This window comes from Balearica regulorum, chromosome 12, assembly GCF_011004875.1.
Source record: "Balearica regulorum gibbericeps isolate bBalReg1 chromosome 12, bBalReg1.pri, whole genome shotgun sequence".
Taxonomy (NCBI): domain Eukaryota; kingdom Metazoa; phylum Chordata; class Aves; order Gruiformes; family Gruidae; genus Balearica; species Balearica regulorum.
In genome coordinates, this window is record NC_046195.1 from 23,052,594 (window position 1) to 23,072,193 (window position 19,600).

General features: G+C 58.5%; 1 protein-coding gene across 2 annotated transcripts in view; it reads left to right on the forward strand.

The window, feature by feature from the left end:
* Positions 1–19,600, forward strand: part of ADAMTS7 (ADAM metallopeptidase with thrombospondin type 1 motif 7) — a 53,582-nt gene that overhangs the window by 29,232 nt on the left and 4,750 nt on the right. For both annotated transcript variants that reach the window (XM_075764538.1, XM_075764539.1), the window contains 7 exons: positions 1,896–2,022; positions 2,634–2,847; positions 6,508–8,319; positions 10,059–10,211; positions 10,870–11,043; positions 11,626–11,772; positions 12,007–12,166. In XM_075764538.1, coding sequence (XP_075620653.1) covers positions 1,896–2,022; positions 2,634–2,847; positions 6,508–8,319; positions 10,059–10,211; positions 10,870–11,043; positions 11,626–11,772; positions 12,007–12,166 — 2,787 coding nt within the window. The remainder of the gene's footprint in view (positions 1–1,895; positions 2,023–2,633; positions 2,848–6,507; positions 8,320–10,058; positions 10,212–10,869; positions 11,044–11,625; positions 11,773–12,006; positions 12,167–19,600) is intronic.

The window sequence follows — 19,600 nt, forward strand, 5'->3', positions numbered from 1 at the left end:
ACAGAAGGGAAATACCGGAGCAAATCAGGCAGGAATCGGGTGAGGATGCTCGCCCTGTCCAGCTGCAGGCGAGCAGCTGGAGGAGGGCTGAGCCCGTCCCTGGGCTGGGTGGTGGTGTGAGCTGAGACATGGGTTTGGGAGAGCTCAGGCTGAGCCTCTCTGCGGGGGCCAGCCCCAGGGCCCCGGCCCCACCGGCCCTGTAAGCTCCCGAGCGCTCGAGCCAGAGCACAACTCAGCAGCTTCAGCAGAGTCGTATCAATCTCAGCTGATGGCAGCGGTTAGGATTTACAGCTCTCCCAAGTCACGGGTCAAGTACGTGTTGCAAAAAGGAGGACAAAAGCAGGCAGCGAGGCAGCGTGTTGAGTGAGGTCATCCTGAGACATGTCACCCCGTGAGCGCTGCGGACCGGGCGCAGGAGGCTGCGGCGGTGATTTATCCATGAGCTGCGGCTGGGGCAGAATGCTGCCAAAAAAGAGCTGTGCTGCTGCCAGTTGGCTCCCCTTCGGACACAGCCCCCCCAAAATCCTCAGTGTGCGTGTGCACGTGTGTGTTCCGATGGCTGGATGTGGCTCTGGCCGGCCCGTCGGTGAGCATGGGCTGGTGGTGCCGGTACGGCTGCAGCATCTCTGCCGTTCGCCATCCTGCTCCTCCGCCCAGCGCACGGTGCCCGCAGACTGGAGACGCCCGTCCTGGCCGCGGCTGTGGGGCTTTTCGCAAGGGCAGAGGCGGGGAGAGGCCTTTTCCCCTGGCCGAGAGGTCCCCCCGGCAGCAGGGTGTTTTCTGTGGTGCCTCCACCGGCTGCGTCCCTGTTAAATCCCATTAGGCAGCTTGTGGAAGGGCTTTTTTCTGCATCTCTCTCATCTCACTGCTGACCAGAAAAGCTGTGGGATGTTAAAGGTTTTATTCCGGAGATTTCTGCTCGGCAGCTCTCCCAGCATAACTCGCCCAGGAATGCCCCTGCGACCAAAGGACGCAGCCGGAGGCCACCAGGACCAGGCTGGGGTTGTTGCAGAAATCTGAGAGTGGGAGCCAGCAGAAGGGTGACAGCGTTCCTGCTTTTAACCCGTCTTGTCCCCGTGAGCTGCTTGGTACGGAGACAAAGCCCGGGAAGGGCGAGCAGAGACGTCCCGTGGAGTTTGTGAGGTTGAAGCACCTCTCTGAGTTTAGGGGCTGCCGATGGTTCTGGACACAGTTGCCCACTCCTTGCCTTCTGTGGAAACTCTTGCCATCCCTTAGGTATTTCCCAACATCCCTAAGCCCTGAAAGAACAGGTATAATCCGGCACCTTTTTCCTAAGGGAGGCCATGGTTTGCCAGCTCTTTCTACCATCTCTTTTCAGCTTTCTGCCATCTGTTTTTAGTTTTCTGCCTGAGCAGCCCCGGACTCGGTCTCGGGGCAGGAGCCAAGGTTTGCCTTGTGCTGGACAGACAGAAGCCCTGTCTCACCAGCCTCAGCGAGGGGCTTTGCCTGCGGTCTGCTGCTTCGAATGCCCAGGAGCCTGTGTCCTGCCTGCACCGGTGTTGCATCCCTCCATCCCTCCATCCCTCCATCCCATCCCAGGCATCCCTGCTTTGCAGCTGCCTGTCCCGGGTCATTCTGCAGCCCAGCTGAGCTCCGTAGGTCTGATCACACACATGCTGGATTGACGCCGGGTGTCCAGCTCTGCTTTTCCCACCCGGGTGCACTGGGAGCACTGGTGCTGTTGGGCTCTGGGAGGGCATTGGTACCTCAGCAGAAGTGGGCTCTCGGCTTCCAGTTTTAGCGGTGGTTTCATTTACTTTCTCTTTTTTGGTGGCTCCAGCTTACCTTAGGGTGCCCTGTCACCTCCTGGCAGAGGATGCTCAGTGGTTCAGTTTGATTTTTGTCTCGAGCCAAGCCCTTGCCTGTGTCCGCAGGGGTGCAGCGGCAGATCGTGCACTGCGTGGAGAAGCTGGCCGGCATCGTGGAGGAGCGGTACTGCGACGCGCTTACCCGCCCTGACGACCAGCAGAGGACATGCAGCGAGGAGCCCTGCCCGGCCAGGTCTGCTGGATTTCCCCTCGTTCCTTCTCGGCAGAGCTCTGATGCCCAAACTGCCCTGAGGGGGTGACCAGAGTTGGGGGGACCTGGGTGACGGCAATGCCCAGATTGCACCAGGACACGTGCAGCTCTCTGCACCCTGGGTTTGCACCTCTCCTCTCCCTCACACTGGAGAATGGGTCTCAGACCCTGCCTTGGTCCGTGGGAGCAAATCCCTGCGGTTGCCCGACCGCCGCAGCGCGTTGCTTGTCCGCAGACCGTGAGCCACACGGGAAGGCACCGTCCTGGCAGGGCCAGGAGCCCTCCTCTGCCTCCGCGCAAATAACCCTCCCTGGCCCAACACGGGGACTAATCCATCCCTGGCCCTCGGTCTGGGCGCTCTGGCCTTGGCCTGAAACGCAAGCCGCAGCTGGGATCCTGACTCCCCGGTGACCCCAGGCCCCGCTGATCGTTACGGGTGGCTGAAGCCCACGTGCATCTCGTGTTCATCTCCCGGCCCCAAACACCCCTCGGTCGGCGGCGGCCGAACCCCCCCGCCCCGCAGCGCTCGGCATGGTGGGGCACGGGATGGCCCAGCGCGCGCCTGAGGCGTTTCCCCTTTCCCGTTTCCCCAGGTGGTGGGTCGGCGAGTGGCAGAAATGCTCGGCTACCTGCGGCCCGTCGGGGCTGATGAGGAGGACGGTGCTCTGCATCCAGAGCGTGGGGCTGGACGAGCAGCGGGCCTTGCAGCAAGCAGACTGCCAGCACCTCCCCAAGCCGGACGCCGCCGCACCCTGTCACCAGGAGGTCCCCTGTCCCTCCCAGTGGACTGTGGGGAACTGGTCCGAGGTGAGAAAGAGCATCGGGGGTGTCCCAGGGTCTTGCAAAGCCAGCGGGAGCTGGGGACAGGGTGTTCCTGGACATCCTCAGCCCGCCCGGGGCCGATGGGCACACTCCTGCCTACAGGGGACATTCATGGGTGTCTTTCTGCGGCTCTCGGCGTGACACCAGCTCACACGGACGGGAATCTTGTGGCACGGGGAGGTCTCAGAGTGAGGAAGGGGCACCGAGCTGTTTGACTCTGCCCCACGCTCTCTGAAGGATGCTCCGTGCTTGGTCGCAAGCAGGGTGACACCAAGAGGTTTTCAACCCTTCGATGTATTCTCCAGCACCGCAAGCCTTCCCCTTTGGTTTGGCAGGAGCCTTAAAGACTCTTCTTGCCTGCTGAAGCAAGGCGTCGGGGGCAAGCCGGGGTCTGGGTGCACCGGGCACGCTGCCGGGGAGCAGACCTGGCGCGGGGGCGAAGCTGCGGGGGTGGGCAGGGACAGGGACCCCCTCAGCGATGCTCCCGGGGAAGGGGGGAGCGAGCCGCTTTTCGGTACTTCTTCTAAAGAGAGGGAGAGATCAAAAACGCCATGGTCTGTGGACGCCCTGCGTAGCCTTTATTTATCTTTGTATTTCTGTGGATCAGCTTAACCGCAGGTTGAGGGTTTTAACCAGAAAATTATAACTCCTAATTTAAGCGGCGGTTTCAGAAAGTGTTCAGCGTGAAGACAAGTATCAGGAGAGAAATGAGAGACCCTGGGAACTGAGCTTGTTGCTAAGAAACAAATGGACTAAAAATGTGAACAGAAAATTGCTAAATGAGAGCTATTTAGAAATATTTTTCTAGGGGCCCACAAAAGCCACAATGCAGGGCTGAGACGGACGGCTGCAACAGTTTAAAGGGAAAATCGTGAATTGCCCGTGGTCTGTGCTGTGCACAGAGCCAGCACAAACCGTCGCAGTCGTCCTCTGCGGTGTTGGCATCGACAGATCTGTGAGCCCAGGAAAAATGCGCTCAGGATTTTCAGATGTCTGTAATTTTTCTGTCCTTCTTTCATTTAAAGCAAGAGCCTCCTTCCATTTCTACCACCACCATAAGCAGAGAAACTCGAGGGGCTTGGAAGCTTCCCAGAATCGCGGTCCTTCTGTCCTTCCATAATAACGGGGTTGTTGCTGGTTTTGTACTTCAGACCCTCGGGCAGGGCAGCGCAGGCGCCTGCCTGGCACTGGCAGCCCCCGGGGACCCCCAGAGCCGTCGGGGTTATTTGCAGTTTGGGTAGCCCAACAAAGTGCTTAAACACTGGGACTTAGTGCCTTCAGAAGGACCCTAAAGCAGTGTATGTCCAGCTTTAAGGGCTTTCCAAAGAAGTTGTTAGTGCGGTCAGAAGTATTATTTGTTATCCATTGATACACCAACGGGAGCGGCGCTTGATGCTAAGCCCTGCAGCAAGCTCTGGGTGTTCCTCCACGAGACTCCTAACAGCCATTCCTTATCTGTGTCCCGGAGGCTTTCCTGATAACCCAGTCTTGGCAAATAAGCCGCCTCCTTTTCCCTGCAAGAGCTGCAGTACCTGGGATTTATCTCCTGGATGGAGCTGGAGGCATTTGCTGAGAAATTTTAGCTTAAGGTGCGTGCTGCGGGTGTTGACCTGTTTTCCCTGCTTTGGCCATCCCAGGAGGATGAAGCAGCTTGCTTGCACCCCTCCCGCAGATGTTACTGTGCGGTAATGTTTTATTTCAGCAGCATTGTGTAGCTGGTGGAAATACCTGGTGGTGGCCATGGGATGTTACGGACTGTCCCTCTTGCCGGGCACAGTCCTCAGAGTCGCTTCTGCTCCTACCTGGCATTGCCCAGGAGACACGGAGCTGGGGAGGCCACGGCCAGCATGGCACGGCATGGCACGGCATGGCACGGCATGGCACGGCATGGGGACCTGGCTGCTGGGTCAGCATCTCCTCCAGACAGCTCCTGCCTGGGAGGAGACGTCCCACAGGGTGGGCACCCACCCGGGAGCCCACCAAGACCAGCACGAGGAGCGGGGCAGGTCCCATCCAGGCACCTGGCGCTCGTGAGGACTGAGCAAAGCCGAGGAAGGCTCAAAATACAGGAGGATATACTGGCTGAGGAGCACATCTCCCGGCCAGCCCGCCCAGCAGCAATGCCTGTCCACCTTCATCTCTAAATTCCCGCGGGCTGGTGGCTGTGCATCTGTCGTGGTGTCACCCGGCCGGCAGCTAAAACAACCACACAGCGTTGGCTCGCTCCTCCCCAGTGGGATGGGGAGAGAACTGGGGGAAAAAAAGTAGAACTTGTGGGTTGAGGTAAAGACAGTTTAATAGGACAGAAAGGGAAGAGAATAATAATGATGATACAAGAATACACAAAACAAGTGATGCACAGCACAGTTGCTCACCACCCGCAGACCAGTGACGCCCAGCTAGTTCCCGAGCCGCGGTCTGAACCCCCAGCCGGCTTCCCCCCAGTTACGTATGGAGCATGACACCGTATGGTATGGAATATCCCTTTGGGCAGTCGGGGTCAGCTGTCCTGGCCGTGTCCCCTGTGCACCCCCAGCCCCTCGCTGGCCGGGCAGGGTGAGAAGCTGAACAGTCCTTGACTTGGTGTAAACATCACCCGGCACCGACCAAAATATCAGTGTGTTATCAACAGTACTCTCAGCCTACATCCAAAACACAGCACTACAGCCACTGCTGGGAAGAAAATTAACTCTATCCCAGCCAAAACCGGGACAGCAGCAAACCCTTGGCTCAGCACATCTGTTTTTATCCAAATAGCAGCGATTTCAGCAGAAATCCTCTCCGCTAGGTTTGTTTGCCTTGTTGACCATTTGTTCTTGTTGGCTGGATTGTATAAGGCACTTTGATCTCCATGAGTAATGCTCTGTGCATCTGTCACCGCAAACTCCAGCGGCCCATGGCTTGTGCAGCCCACATGTGATGTTATAGCGCTATTATTTACTTATCCAGCAGAAAATTTTTCTGTCCTTCTTTCCAGCTTGTGGGTTTCTTTTATACTGAACGATCTCAAAGAGACCATTATGGTGGAGGAGGGGGTGCCCTCAACAAAGCCGCCTTTTCCCTACTAGGACAACACCCATGTTATTATCCCCTGCTTCAAAAATTTCTCTTCTAGAAGAGATGCAATTCATGGCGATAGGTCATAGGAAAGACCTATTAGATGATCTTACCCAATGCCTTTCACAATGTCCGTCTCCCGGGAAAATTGTCGCTGGCTGGAGCGCGGGTGAGGGATCACCCTGAGCAAAGTACCCTGCACTGCCAGCCCTGCGCTGGGACGGTCTTTCACGGGGAGACAGCGCCGGGGGTAGATCTGGCCGGTAACAGCACTGCTTAGCGGTGTGACCGGTATCTCCTGCTCCTGCCTCCTGGCACCGGGGACCCCGTGTCCCAGCTGAGACTGGCACAGGTGACGCCTCGGGACACAGGTGGGTGGTGGGAGCGCGGCAGAGAGATGTGGAGCCCCTTCTCCCTGCACCCAAAGCGTCGCGGTGCGTGGGATGGTCGAGCACCCGCTTCGGCGTCTCGGAGGGGAGAGCGGGCGCTGCTGTGGCACCGCTGCCGGCCCCTTCCCCGCTCCTCCTGCTGCAGCCTGTGTCACCCGCGCTCCCGTCCCTGACGTTTGCATCTCTCTTCCTTTCCCAGTGCTCCATGACGTGTGGAAACGGGACACAGAGGCGCCCTGTTTACTGCAGCAACAGCACTGGAGCCGCGTGTGACCCTGCAGAAAGACCCAGCTCGGAAACTATTTGCTCCTTGCCGCAGTGCCAGAAGAAATTAGACAATACCAACACAGACTGGTCTGGCAGTGGGTCCTCCAGCAGAGAGATATTTAATGAAATCCATTACATCCCCAGCAACCACATTGCTAAATTTAACCCCTTAATTCCAAGTATTCCGGAGTCCAACGATGTCAATATCATCACTGAAGAGGACTTCTCAGCCAGAAAGGGAAATGTCTTTGTTGACGATTTCTACTACGATTATAATTTCATCAACTTCCACGAGGATCTGTCTTACTATCCCTTCACGGAGAAGGAGACCAAAGGCGAGGAGCCTAAGCCAGAGCTGAGCACCAACAATGTGGAGGGGTCCCGTGAGTTGCCCGCTGATGTCCTGCACACTGCCATGCCGGGAGGAGCAGCGAGCGAGGACCATCTGGTGACCAGCGAAGCAAACACTTTTCCTCCTGTGCATGGCGAAGGAGAGACGGAGCCTGGGGGTTTAGCCATGAACGACCTCCGGAGCGTGGTCCCTGAGGATGCGGGGACAGCCGCTCCCAAATACGCCATCCCCGACTTCACGGGTGAGGAGGAGGACGCAATGCTTGTGCCCCGCTCTGAGGACCACCTGCCCACCTGGAGCACCACGAGTCACGATTCTGCAAACAGCCACGACCACCCGCCCCCGGATGAACCCTGGGGAGCTGTTCCAACGAGGACCGGTCCTGGGCAGGATGCTCCAGCTCATGGCCTCGCTCCCCGGGCTCCTTACCCGGCCGATCCCCCCCCCCCACTGCCTGCTGGCAGGGGCAGCGCTGGCGCAGACGCCTCCGACAGTCTGGGAGAGCTGGGGAGCAGTGGCGAGGGGCGTACGAGCACAGAGGGGCCGGGTAACGCTGGCAGTGAGGAGCACGACGTGGCCAGTTCTGCAGGGAGAGGCCGTGAAGACTCAAGGGAAATGGGTCTCGTCATCACCAGTAGCGCTAACAGTGCTGCCCCCGAGACCGAGGAGCAGGAAGGGTGGGCAGAAATGCCAGCGCCGGAGCGGACGGTGGGCACACACACAGCACCGGCGGCCGACGAACAAGTCCATGGGACAGAGAGGGCAGATCTTTTCTTCCCCACCCCGCAGGGACCGGCGTGGGAGATGGGAAGGAGTGCTGGCAGCACCCATCCCGCAGCGAGTCCCTATCCCGCGGGTGTTGACGGGGGCCCCGCGGGGCAGGCAGGGCACCAGCCAGAGCCCCGCACCCCCACATCCCTGAGCTCGACCGCCTTGGTGGCCACTACAGCCTTTCCAGCAGCAGTGTCCTCGTCCCCCGCCGTGCCCGGGCCGGCCACCCAGCTCACCTCCAGCGGCCTCACCCAGCAAGATGCCCTGGTGCCAGCCGTGCCCACGGCCCCGGCTCACAGCCCTCCCACGCACCCAGCGGGAGCATCGCCCTCCCTGTCCCCGTGGACCATGGGGGTGTCCCACCACCCGGAGCCAGCATCGCCCCGTGCGCAGCAGACCTCCCGCGGGGCCGTGCTCGGCAGCACCGTGCCAGGACAGCGCTCGCCGTGGGCAGCCCCAGGGACATTTGCTTTCAGTGATGGGGAGCACGAGCTATCCCAGCCCACCCCTGCCCCCCCACCGCTCTGGGAGAAGGAAGAGACGGAGAAGGAGGAGGCTTTGCTTCCACCGTCGACCACCACGGCGGCGCTGCCCAGCTGGGAGGTTGGGAACTGGAGCGAGGTACGTGTTGAGTGCCGTTAAAAGCATGACGTGGCCGGTGCGGTGGTGACAGACCTGTCCGTCTCCTGGCTGGTCTCTGGGGCGTTGCTGTTTGCGTGCAGACAACGTGCACGCCTCACACGGGCATTTTTGCGTTTTGGCTCAACGCTGAAAGCCCCCGGCACCGTGGGGCGCAGCAGGCGCGCAGCCGGTCCCGCCGTGGGCCGCGGTGGCTGGGACCCGCTCCCTGGCGTGGGTCAGCAGCCCGTGCCCCGGCTCCGTCCTGTCCCGCTCCCTCGGGCACCAGCTATGGTGGCAGCTCCTTGTGCTCTGCGATGCCCGGCTCACCCCGTCCAGGCACGTTTCCAGGCAGCCCCCCCTTGGTGCCCTGGCGCAGCTCCCTGTTCCAGGAGGGCCGGTTCCCCGTGCACGGGAGAACCCCTGGCACGGGAGCAAGCTCCTGCCATTGCGTAGGAGAGAGTACCTTAAAATATGCCACGAAACGACAGAGGTTTAAATGCCAAGTGTGAGGCGCGTCAAGGCTGCGCACGAGCAAAGGGAAGGGGCTGTGCTGAAAGCAGGGAGCGGGGATGAGCAGCAATTCCAGCTGTCCTCTCACTGCCTAGCCATCCCGGGGCCGCTCGCTGCGTCGCCTTTGCAGTGACAGACAAATGGCTGTGGCAATTCACAGTAACGAGCTTTTATCAGAAAGCACAAAAATAACAAGCCTTCGGTGTTGTGGAGCACCGGAGACTGAGCGCTGGGGGAGCCTTTCAAGAAGGCGGCACAGAGGAGCCAGGAACTGTCGGGACAATACTCAGTATCAGCAAAAATGCCGTCCCACCCGTGGGTTTTATAAAAGGGCTTTGAACATCGCCTGAGCTGGGGCGTTGGGGGGGAAATCTGCCGCAGGGACGGGACCGGGGGCAGCTCCGTGCTGGAGGCACACGGGTGCGTTTTGAAAGCCCTGCAAAGGCTTTTGAGATGGAAAGGCTGCTGCGAAATAAATCAGATCAGTGTGGGCAGCGAGGGGTGGATCCAAAAGAGGAGGTAGAGGCACTGCCTTTCAGGTGGAGAGAAACCTTTACCGGAGCGTTTAACACTGACAGAGGAGGGGACAGGCAGTGCTGGGAAAGAAGGGCATGAAATGGAGCTTTCTGAGACAGCAATCAGACGTTGAAGTCATTAGTGCTGATTAAGAGAGACCTAGCAATAAAAAAGCTGAAGGCACCCCCGGTGCTGCCCCATTTCCCACCGAGCTGTGGGCAGCCGTGGCTGGGGGCTGGCGGGGGGGCGATGGCCATCAGTGCCGGGGTCGCGGCATGAGAATCCTTCTGGAAGCCACAAGCTGCACAGGGAGAGAAGGGCCAGTTCCAGCCAGGAACGGCTGCAGGGGCTGTGGAGGAGGGTTTCCTCCTCCGTCCCCCAGACCCAGGGCTGCCTGATGCGGGACTGGTTGGAGAGGAGCCGGTGGGGAGTTCTCCGTGGGGCTGGGTCCCCTGCCAGGCGGTGCTGAGCACAGCCTCGGGGAAAGCTCCTCTCCCCGCATCGTCCCGCAGCCCTGCCTCCGCACGTCTGTTTTCCTGACACCCGTCCCGATGCGCTCGGAGCTGAGTCCCCAGGGACCGTTCTGCTGGGCCACCGGGCTCCGTCCTTGGCCAGAGCCAGCCAGGGAGCCGGGACATCAGGGGGATGAGGGGACAGCCCCGCTGGGGCTGGCCGGAGAGGAGCGGAGCAGGAATCCGCCTCGTGTGTTGCAGTGCTCGGCCACCTGCGGCGTGGGCGCGATCTGGAGGACCGTGCGCTGCAGCACCGGCAGCGACGACGGCTGCGCCGCTGCGAACAAACCCGTCCCTGCTCGGAGGTGTTCCCTGAGACCGTGTTCGTCGTGGCGCGTGGGGAACTGGAGTAAGGTAAACGGGTGCGCAGCCGGTAGGGAGGGTCCCGAAAAATCCCCAGAAAAATGAAGGCGGGTGATGCCCGCGCTGCGGCTGGAGGGTGACCCGACCTCGGGGTGTGCTCTTGCCCATGGTGCAGGGAGGCAGAGGGTAAAGGCTTGTGCTTGCCACAGGGTTTAAACTACTCCGCCCCACAATAGTAATTTCATTTTTCCAGCTCTTGGGCTGGTTAAAAAGCCAGGAATTTGCAAAAGCGAAATGAAGAGAGGTTTGAAAGTCTCTGGAAAACTTTCTTGCCGACCTGCGCTACCAGGCGGTGTTTGCAGTTGGGTGAAGCCAGTAGGTTCAATGGTGGGAACGACCCGCCTTGCTCTGGGTGGGCACCAGCTCTGGGCTGCGCAGCTGGGAAATAGCAGTTGTAAGTAAAAACTTGGTTTCCGTTACAACTGGAAGCCGATATTGCAACCGAGGGATGGTTGTGACAGATTCAGAGCTGCATGGGACTGTTCTCTAGCTTGGACTAGAGGAAGAGGTGACAAGAGGTTGAGTATCATCAGCTCAATCCTGCCCAAGGCAGAGCGTGTCTTTGGGGTCACCTCTCTTTGCTGGAGGGATCCCCCCTTCCCCAGCCCCTGCCACCCTTTCCCGGCGTGATGCTCCTGTCGTTTCCCAGTGCTCCAGGAGCTGCGGCGGGGGGATGAAGGTTCGGGACGTGCATTGCATCGACACCAGAGACCAGAGGCTCTTACGGCCCTTCCACTGCCAGGCTGTCCTCTACAAACCGCCGGCACAGCTCCCCTGCCAGAGCACGCCGTGCCTGGCCTGGTACACGTCCTCCTGGAGAGAGGTAGGGGCTGCCGGGGAGGGGGCTGAGCGGGAGGGGGAATGCTTGACCCCCGAGCGTCGCCGCAGGGCTCCGACCCTGGCTGGGCACACGCAGCATGCGTGCCTGTGAAGGGGTGTTTCACACCCGCGTAATCTTTCCTCTCTGTCCCTGGAAGCACGTTCGGCCAGCACTCAGCGTTTGCTTGCCCAGAGCTGGGCAAGCGTGTGGCCGGGGGCGGGGGGCGAGCTGCCTGCAGCGACGTGCTTCGCTGGAGCCCCCCATCACTGCCGGCGGGGAGGCAGCGCGCTCAGCCTGCCTCTTCACACGCCTCCCACGTTTAAGCAGATATTTGCAGCGGGTCTGCCAGATCCTCCTGCCTCTGGGAATCTCCCAGCCAGTTTCAAGCACCGAGAAGGAAACCACCCGCTAATGGCAGGGGTAGCTGCGAAGCGGGGGCTCTGCCTGGGAAGCGGGTTTTTGCGTGTCCTTGTGCATTTGTAGGGTGGGTTTGCAGTGTATTTCCTCAAGACACCGATGCACGGGGCGCGTCTGCCTCTCCGTTGCGCCGCTGGCTTCCCCTTTCGATGGCTTGTGTCTCGGCAGTGCTCAGAGTCGTGCGGCGGCGGGGAGCAGGAGCGGCTGGTGACGTGCCCGGAGCTGGGCCGCTGCGAGGAGGCACTACGGCCCAACGCCACGCGGCCCTGCAACACGCACCCCTGCACCACCTGGGTGGTGGGCTCCTGGGGAGAGGTGAGCGGGCGCGGGCGGGAGCGCGCTGCTCCTTTCCACGGGGCTTCTGCACAAAATGCAAGGGATGGCGGGGGGGAAAACCCAACCCTCAAAACCAAACTGGGGGCTACTGCAATAAAAACCTCCCGGGGTCTGGTGCTACCGGCGTAGCGCAGCGTTGGGGGGTGGCTCTGTGGGGCGCAGGGATGGGTGTTCCCCCCACCCCGGGCTGACGGGGCTGCCCCGCTCCCGCAGTGCACGGCTCCCTGCGGCGGGGGCATCCAGCGGCGCCAGGTCAAGTGCATCAACACCAAGACGGGGCTGGCCGAGGAGGACAGCAGCCTCTGCGACCACGAGCCCTGGCCTGAGAGCACCCAGAAGTGCAACCCGCAGGACTGCGAGAGCTCCGAGTCGGGTAAGCGACCGTCCTGCCCCTCCTGAAAGCTGAATGTTTTGTCCTCGGCGGTTACGCGCCCCGAGAGCCTGTGCGCGCTGTTTGGGGCTCACGCTGCGTTTTAAGGACATGGTGATAATTGTGGAGATGGGTGTGAAAACCACCCAGCTCTCAGTTAAGGAATATTACCTGCAGAGCGGGCGGCTCCTCCATCATCACTCTCATGGAGGAGTGATGCGTCACCCTCCATCGCCATCCTCTGCCGTGGTTGGAGACACTTTCCCGTCGTACAGCGCTGGTCGGGGCTGACGCAGCGTCCCCCGGTTAGAAACGGGTGCGCACGGTTCTGCCACGGGTTGCGGGTCGCAATGCGAGGAGGCACAGCACCGCGTCGCCGGGCGCGTTGTGCACTAGGGGGGTTTGAATGGCACCGTGCGAGGGGGTGCGGGGGGCGTGCTGCGCACCGCTGCGTGGTCTGCTTGGTCTCTGCGGAGCCGCGCCATCAAACGAAGAAAAGGACTCGTAAGAACATGACCCATTTCTGGGTCCAGTAACTGGAGATGTTTTTTCTAACCGAGTTTAGACACAATCTTTATTTTTCTTGTCCCCACCTTTCACTTCTCGGTCCCCCCCGGATAGTCTGGAGTTGGGCGCCAGCAATAACTGGCCGTGCTGAAAGACAAGTTACACTCAATTAATTTTTCCGGGGCAGGTCGTGCCCCGCGCTCTCCCAGCTGGCCGTCGGCGCGACGCCGTCCTGCTCCCGGGAAGGGACCCCGGGAAGGGCCGTGCGGCCGGCGCTGGCACAGCAGCGCCCAGGGTGGGACGGGCTGGGTGCCAGGGGCAAGCCAGGGGTTCGGGCACGGGGAAGGGCGATGGGCGCGTGGTGCTGGCGGCGCTGCCGAACTGGGAGCTGGTGCCGGCTGCAGCGAGGGGAGTGATGGGGGAGGAAGGACAAACCAGACAGCCCACTAAAAAGCACTGTGTCTGCGGGAAGATGGAGGGGGCGTTTTATACACGAGTTGTGCAAGGCTAGCCTGGCTAGTCGATGATTAAGTGGGAATGTTATAATCTCCTATAAACATCCAGAGCATTCGGCTCTCAAGGGGCCGGGTGAGGTTTCACCGGCACAGACGCCAGCTGGGATGTGCTTGTCGGAGGCAGCAGCATCGCCCAGCAAAGGGACCACCGGCACCCGCCTGTGGGAGCACGCCGGGGGTGGCGCGGGGCGGAGGGACCTGCCTCAGAAGTAAGGTGTAATTCAGAAAAGGAAGCCAGAAGGAAGCACCAAGCGATTAAGCTCTCTGACCATCAGAAAGCTGTTTAGTGACAAAATCCCAGGACGCAAAACGTCTGAAGCAAGCCTGGGCTCACCCTAGGAAGTCAGGTAAAAGAGCAGTTCCCAGCATCTTTGGGTATGTCTGAGCAGATGCTCCAGCGAGTCAATCCTGTTTTAACCTCAGCCCTGCAGCGTGTCCTCCAGCTTCAGTCGCCTGCCCCGGCTGCGGCCGTGGTGCTCGGCCGTGCCACAGGCACTCGCTTGGCTTCTCCTCTCACCTTCGCTCGGAGACATACGTCCCACGGCACCGGGCAGCTCCCTGGAAAGCAGAAATCCGTGGGCTGCGAGGGTTAATGGCACTGATAGGGAAAGCAATAGAATGAGGGGATCAGATGTCATTGACATTAGCATGTTAATCATTAATTGACCTTATCTTTTTCATGTGCTTGGACAAAAAAAATCCTTTATGTCTGCCCAGAGAGAAACGTTAGAGCCTCAGGAGGTTTACTGAACCAGGAGAGGGCTGCGAGCTGGAGCGGGATGGGCAGGAGGGCAGCGGGCGGCCGGTGCCCAGGGTGCCTCGTCCCCCCCGTGCCGGTCCCCCTCGGCAGCCTGGGACACCCCTTCTCATCCTTTCAGCTATTGGTATTTGTCCTGCGGCCAGCCGCGTTCCTCCTAGCGCCCGCTCCGGAGAGGGCAGGAGCGTTGGCTTTGGTTAACCGGCATTTGGAGACGGTGACCGCTGGCCGTTGGGACGCTTTTAGCCATTAAATCCTCCTTTCTGGTGGCTGCGCGACCCTCCTGCATTTGCAGGTCTGTTGGGCGGTTCAGCGTTTAGGAAATAATTAGTCAGGCTTCTTCAAGAAGCGATGTGTGGTTCCGGCTATTTTTGTCAAGGGAAAATTTCCGTGCCGGGCTTGGTGATGAGAGCCATGAAGCCACGCGGCATGGCCAAGGTTGTACCAGAATAAACGCTTGGATGTGTAGGAAGCCCGCAAATAAATGTTAAAATCCTGGATTAAAAATGACATAAATGCTCTGGCTGTAGCCCAGGGCAGGAAACGCCTCTTGGAAATACAAACATTTCCTGCCAAACCGTGAAGGGGAACAAAACTTTCACATGGCAGGAAATCACAGATGTGTAAATCCACAGGCAGAGGCTCCCAGAGAAGGCATGAACGTAAACTCCAGCCCTTTCCTGTGTTTTAAAGGATCTTTACTGCACGAGATTAATGCAGGCTGGAGTGATTCATGTGTTTACGGTAGAAGCACAAGGAGCCTCTATCTATCTCCTCCAACACGAAGTGCACGGAGACCAGAAAAATCATGTCTTGCCTTTGTGAGCAGTCGTGTTCTCGCTGGACGCAAAAATGCAAATAACCCCAGTAGAGTTTAAATGTTAAAACCATTATCAGATGAATTTTTAACAGAGGTGGAACAGATTAAGCATAAACAAACATCTCACTGGCAATCAGCTCTCTTCAATTAAAGGAGGGCAGAATTAATTAGAACCAGAATCCTTTTCTGTTGCCAGGTTGTAAATTAATTGATGATTACACAGAGGTTATTTTTAAATGTGCCTGTTGTTTTACAGCTGCATCCAGCTCTGAGCGGAGAAGATAGGTTGGCCGTGTCCTTAGATGGCTCCCAGGGAGCATTGGAGCCCGTCGGGCGCCCAGATGCCTCCGTGCGATGCCCCAGCCAGGCTGGGGACACTTATCTTACTCCGTGCTGAGACGAGGAACTCCGACAAATGCAACTCCAATCTGCGTGGAGGCTGAGAGCCATCGCTCTCACCCATGCCAGTGGAAGCCGGGAAAGCCCTGCGGCTCCTCGCTGGCGTCCGGGGAGGTGAGGAGGACATCCCTGTCCTGACAGCAGGGCCTGGGCGATAGGAGCGGGAGGAGATTTGCTGGGGGCTGCCGGGGAGATAAGAGCAGCCTCTGGCTCCGGAGAGCCTGGTGCCCTCTGGTTTCCACCCCTGCCTAGCTCCGAGCCCGAGCCGTGCTCTCACACCCCCGTCAGCCACTCCTGTTACCGGATCACTTCTTGTAGCCCAGAAAGCCGGACAGAAACCCGCATGGCGTGTTTATTTCTGCGTTTAAGTATTACACTTTGGTTCGTGGCCGTCTCGGAAGGCGCTGAGCGGCAGGTCCCGCCTGAGAGCTCGGGGACACCGGTGCCGGTTTAGCCAGCAGGTCAGGGTTGCTTTGTGTTGGAGGAGGACGCCAACGGGTGAACCGAGCAAAAGTCACCCCGCTGCTGCAAACACAGTGGCTGTGCCTGAACGATGGCTTTTGGCCAGACCTCGTCAGTGACGGGTGAGGCAACCCTGAATGCGGGCAGCCCACAGGATGCTCGTCGTGGTAAATATCATAAAATGAATAACTTCCCTTGTGCCTCTTTCTCTGGATCCGATACTGGGTGGGTGTGCCAGTTCCCCAAATTCACACCAAGCAGGTGATGGGTCTGGTTCTCCGCCCTGACCGAGGCACTTTAGCAAACGCGACTGTTGCCCACAAGTGTCTCAGGCTTTAAATACCAGCAAGGGAAAGGAATGAAGGTAAAGCATTCAGCTGGCCCAAGGACAAATGTCTATAAACCGGCCGTGGGTACAGTTTCTCTGGGAAGGGGACAAAGGTTTCCAGGCAGCGGGAAGGGCTGGAGCAGGATGGAGCTCAGCCAGCACCAGGGACCGTGTTTGGTGGGGCGAGAGGGGCGATGCCTCGGGGGGGACCGAGGGGTAGAGCCCCCCCTGCACCAGGGCCGTGCTGGGGCAAATCCCAGACGGTCGGCACCCTCTTCTGCCGCTGCCGTTTGCAGCGCTCCGGGCTCATTATCCAGGGTCTGGTTGTATTTCTGGTTGCCTCAAGATTAATTGGCAATTAAATGTTATATTCCTTCTTGCTTTGAGTAGGGAAATGGAATTATTCATGGTGTTGCACGTAGCTGAATTTGTCCACAAGGGACACATACTGGAAATAATTGCAGCAAATTCCAATTTTCTCTGTCATTTGAGCATGTAAGTCTGTACGCAAGTGGCAAGGCAGGGAGGTGCTGCTAGGCGAGTCATTAAGTGCCCTTTATTCACTGCTAATTAGCACAGCTGCCAATGCAAAATGGGTGCTTGGGAAAAGGATTCCCCATTTTTATTAAATGTGGGTGAAATGAATGTTACGCACTTTAACCTTACGGAGCCACAGGCTTTCAATGGCACGGGCTGGCAGAGGCTGTTCAGGTGTCCCTGTATCGGCCCTTCCTCCCGAGCGGGTCGATGCAAACGCCGGGTCCGAGCAGCGACGGGGCCGTGCACGTCCCCTGCAACGTCCCCTGCAACGCGCCCGGGTGCCGACACAGCCCGGCCAACCCACACCGAGTCTGCACAGGGGCTCCCTCAAAAACCTGGGCAGCGGGAGAAAAACCCGTAAGAACCGTCGGGCAGGTGGAGCAGAAAGGCACGTTTCCTCGCCCCATGAGAACAGCGGGGTTTCCTTGTTGTGGTGCTGCACGCTTTTGGTGTAAATGACCTTGGCTTGACTAGCCGCGGTGGAGATGCTTCTCCTCCGGTTGGGGGAGATGCTTCTCCTGAGATGCTTCTTCTCCGGTTGGGGGAGATGCTTCTTCTCCAGCGGTGGGAGATGCTTCTCCTCCCTCCTTCTTGGCAACTGCTGAGTAGATTTAAGTTTTAGAAAGCGTAAATCGCAATGGACCTCAGCGGCCAGTGCAAGCAATTAGGAGGGTACAAGAATCTGCTGCTCGTCTGCCTTGGGTGCGGGCACCCAAGGGACCCGGCGGCTGCAGCCTGGGTGTCTCTGCCAGGAGCCTCTTCCCACCGTCTCCGTAAGGGCCTGGCAGGGAGGAGGCAAAGCCTAATCCCAACAACAACATATTAACCCTTACTTAACCTTTTTTAACTTCAGAATACATCAAAGACATAGTTTTCCATGCAGAAGCAAGACCTTCAGCAGAGAGGGTCTTGGCCTTGGAGTGCTAAAAATGGGGAAAGCAAGGACAAAAATGCAGAAACGGTGCTTCACCCGTGGCTGGAGGGAGACCGGTGCTCGGCCGTGCAGTCGTGCGCTGGGGATCCTGCCTGGATTCGCTTTCCCTCTGTGTTGAAATAGAGGAGGGCTCAGTGCTGCCGCTGAGCACCGTTACCCTGCCTAAGCCTCCTGTTAAAAAAAGGCCGAACGAGCAAAGACTCGGATGTGGCACGGCTGTCTGCTCAAGCCCGACTGCTCCTCGCAGGGCTGGCTGCGGGAACCGCCGGACACGGCGCATTTAAAGCGGTTTTGGATTTTGGAGAGGAAGGCAGGGGTCATGTTCAGTGACTCGTTTCAGCAGAGGCGGGTTTTTCTCCCCCTCCCTGCGCTCGTGAGAAGGAAAGGGAAGACGAGGCAGAGCGTAGGGAGAGTCCTGGCTCTGCTGCAGCTCTTCGGAAATGAGAATTTCTCTCTGTGGGATCCAGAGACTCTGAAAAATGGATGATCCCTCTGAACCTCTTAGAGAGCACCGGCGTTTTCCTCCCTCTGGTCTGTAATTCCCAGGCTGGATGCTCGGGGGCGTCAACGGAGCCGCGTGACGGTGCTGGGGCTGAGCGAGACGTTTCAAGAGCAGCAGGCTAAGACCTGAAAACTGGTGGGTTTTAGTGCTTTTCCCCCAGTTTTCCACGCTGCGGCCGTGTCGGTGCCTGCCTGCGCAGGCAAACCTGGCAGCGGAGCACACACCGCGTGCACGTTGAGCAGCCGCCGCGGCTCCGGCGTTGCCTGCGATGGAACGTGCTGCCTTCGCCAGCGCTCGTTCCCAGGGGAGCGCACCGCGCGCCCCGGAGCAGGACCCTGGGATAATGCTCGTTAAATTCGGCGCTGGCTCTGAGAGCATCCCGAAGGCCAGAGGTCAGCGGCTTAATTCTCTGGTTTTGCTAGCTCAGCTCTAAGCTCAACCTTTCCTTGTTTTTACAAAACCTGTTCCAGGAAGTTTATTTTTCCCGAGCATAAAAGTAAATGCTTAGGTCTGTATGGCAGAAGCTTAAATGAAATTTAAAGCGACTTCCACGCCAACTTAAAAAAACAACCCCAAAAAGTGGGGGTTTTCAGTTTCTAATGTGCTGACTTAGCCTGGATTTTAAAAGCCCTGCTTTAAGCTATTTCTTTAGACTAAAATTTGGCATAGTTTTGAACACTGGAGCAAATGAAGTGTTAGGATTATAAAAAAAAAAATTGTTAATAGAAAAAAATAACAGTAAAGGGATTAAATGAAAATTGGGTCAATTCTGTAGGGACCCTCTCTGAAGAGCTGACAAATTAAGTGCTTATTACAGCTTCCTTTGCCCAAGACCAAATTCCAGGGAGGAATCACGAGCTCAGCCAAGATTCTCAGACCTGAGCTCGACCCCGCGCACGCATCCACGCTGAGACGCTACATCAGCCCGAAGCACGGCCCGATCTGGAAAAATGATGAGCGCTCAACAGCTCCCATTGACTTCATTTTATTGCAATGCTTTGGGAAGCCGGAGTCCTGCCGCGGGGTCTCGTGGAAGGTCAGCAGAGCGCTGAGCGATGCCTCCAGCCAAGGGCGCTGGCTCTTCTCCCCGCTCCGCTCAGCCCAGCCCAGCCGTTACTCCGCAGCAGGCTCGTACCTTTGCAGATAACGTGCGGTACAAAGAGAAATAACTCCCGGCAGGAGACCGATGGGCTTATTTGTGCCTGGGGACGGCTCTGGGTAGTGCAGGTACGGGAATTTCCTACCAGCGCCCAGGGTGTCAACCGTTGGAAAGGGATCAGAAAAGAGCTCAACCTTCACATCTGGGCGGAAAGCGACCTTCAGGAGAGGCTCCAGAAGCCCAGCCTTTACAGCTCTTTCACGGGAAGGCAGGAGGCAACTTGGTTGCGCTCCATAAATAGCTTTCTAGGAAGAGCGTTGCGATAAGCAGAGGGCTCGTGAACAGAAACAAGCCCAGCAAGGCGCAGCGGTAGCGTGCTAAAAATACCGAGGTTCTCGGCGGGGGTCTGCCTCAGCACAGCATCCCCCAGGAGCATCACCCCGGGACTGCAGCACTGACCCTCTGAAACGCGGGTGACGTTCCCATCCATCCATCCAGTATTTTTAGCTGAGTGGTTCTACACGCCTTGGAGTTTTTACTGCTGTTACACTTGCTCCGTGCAACACCGTGAATA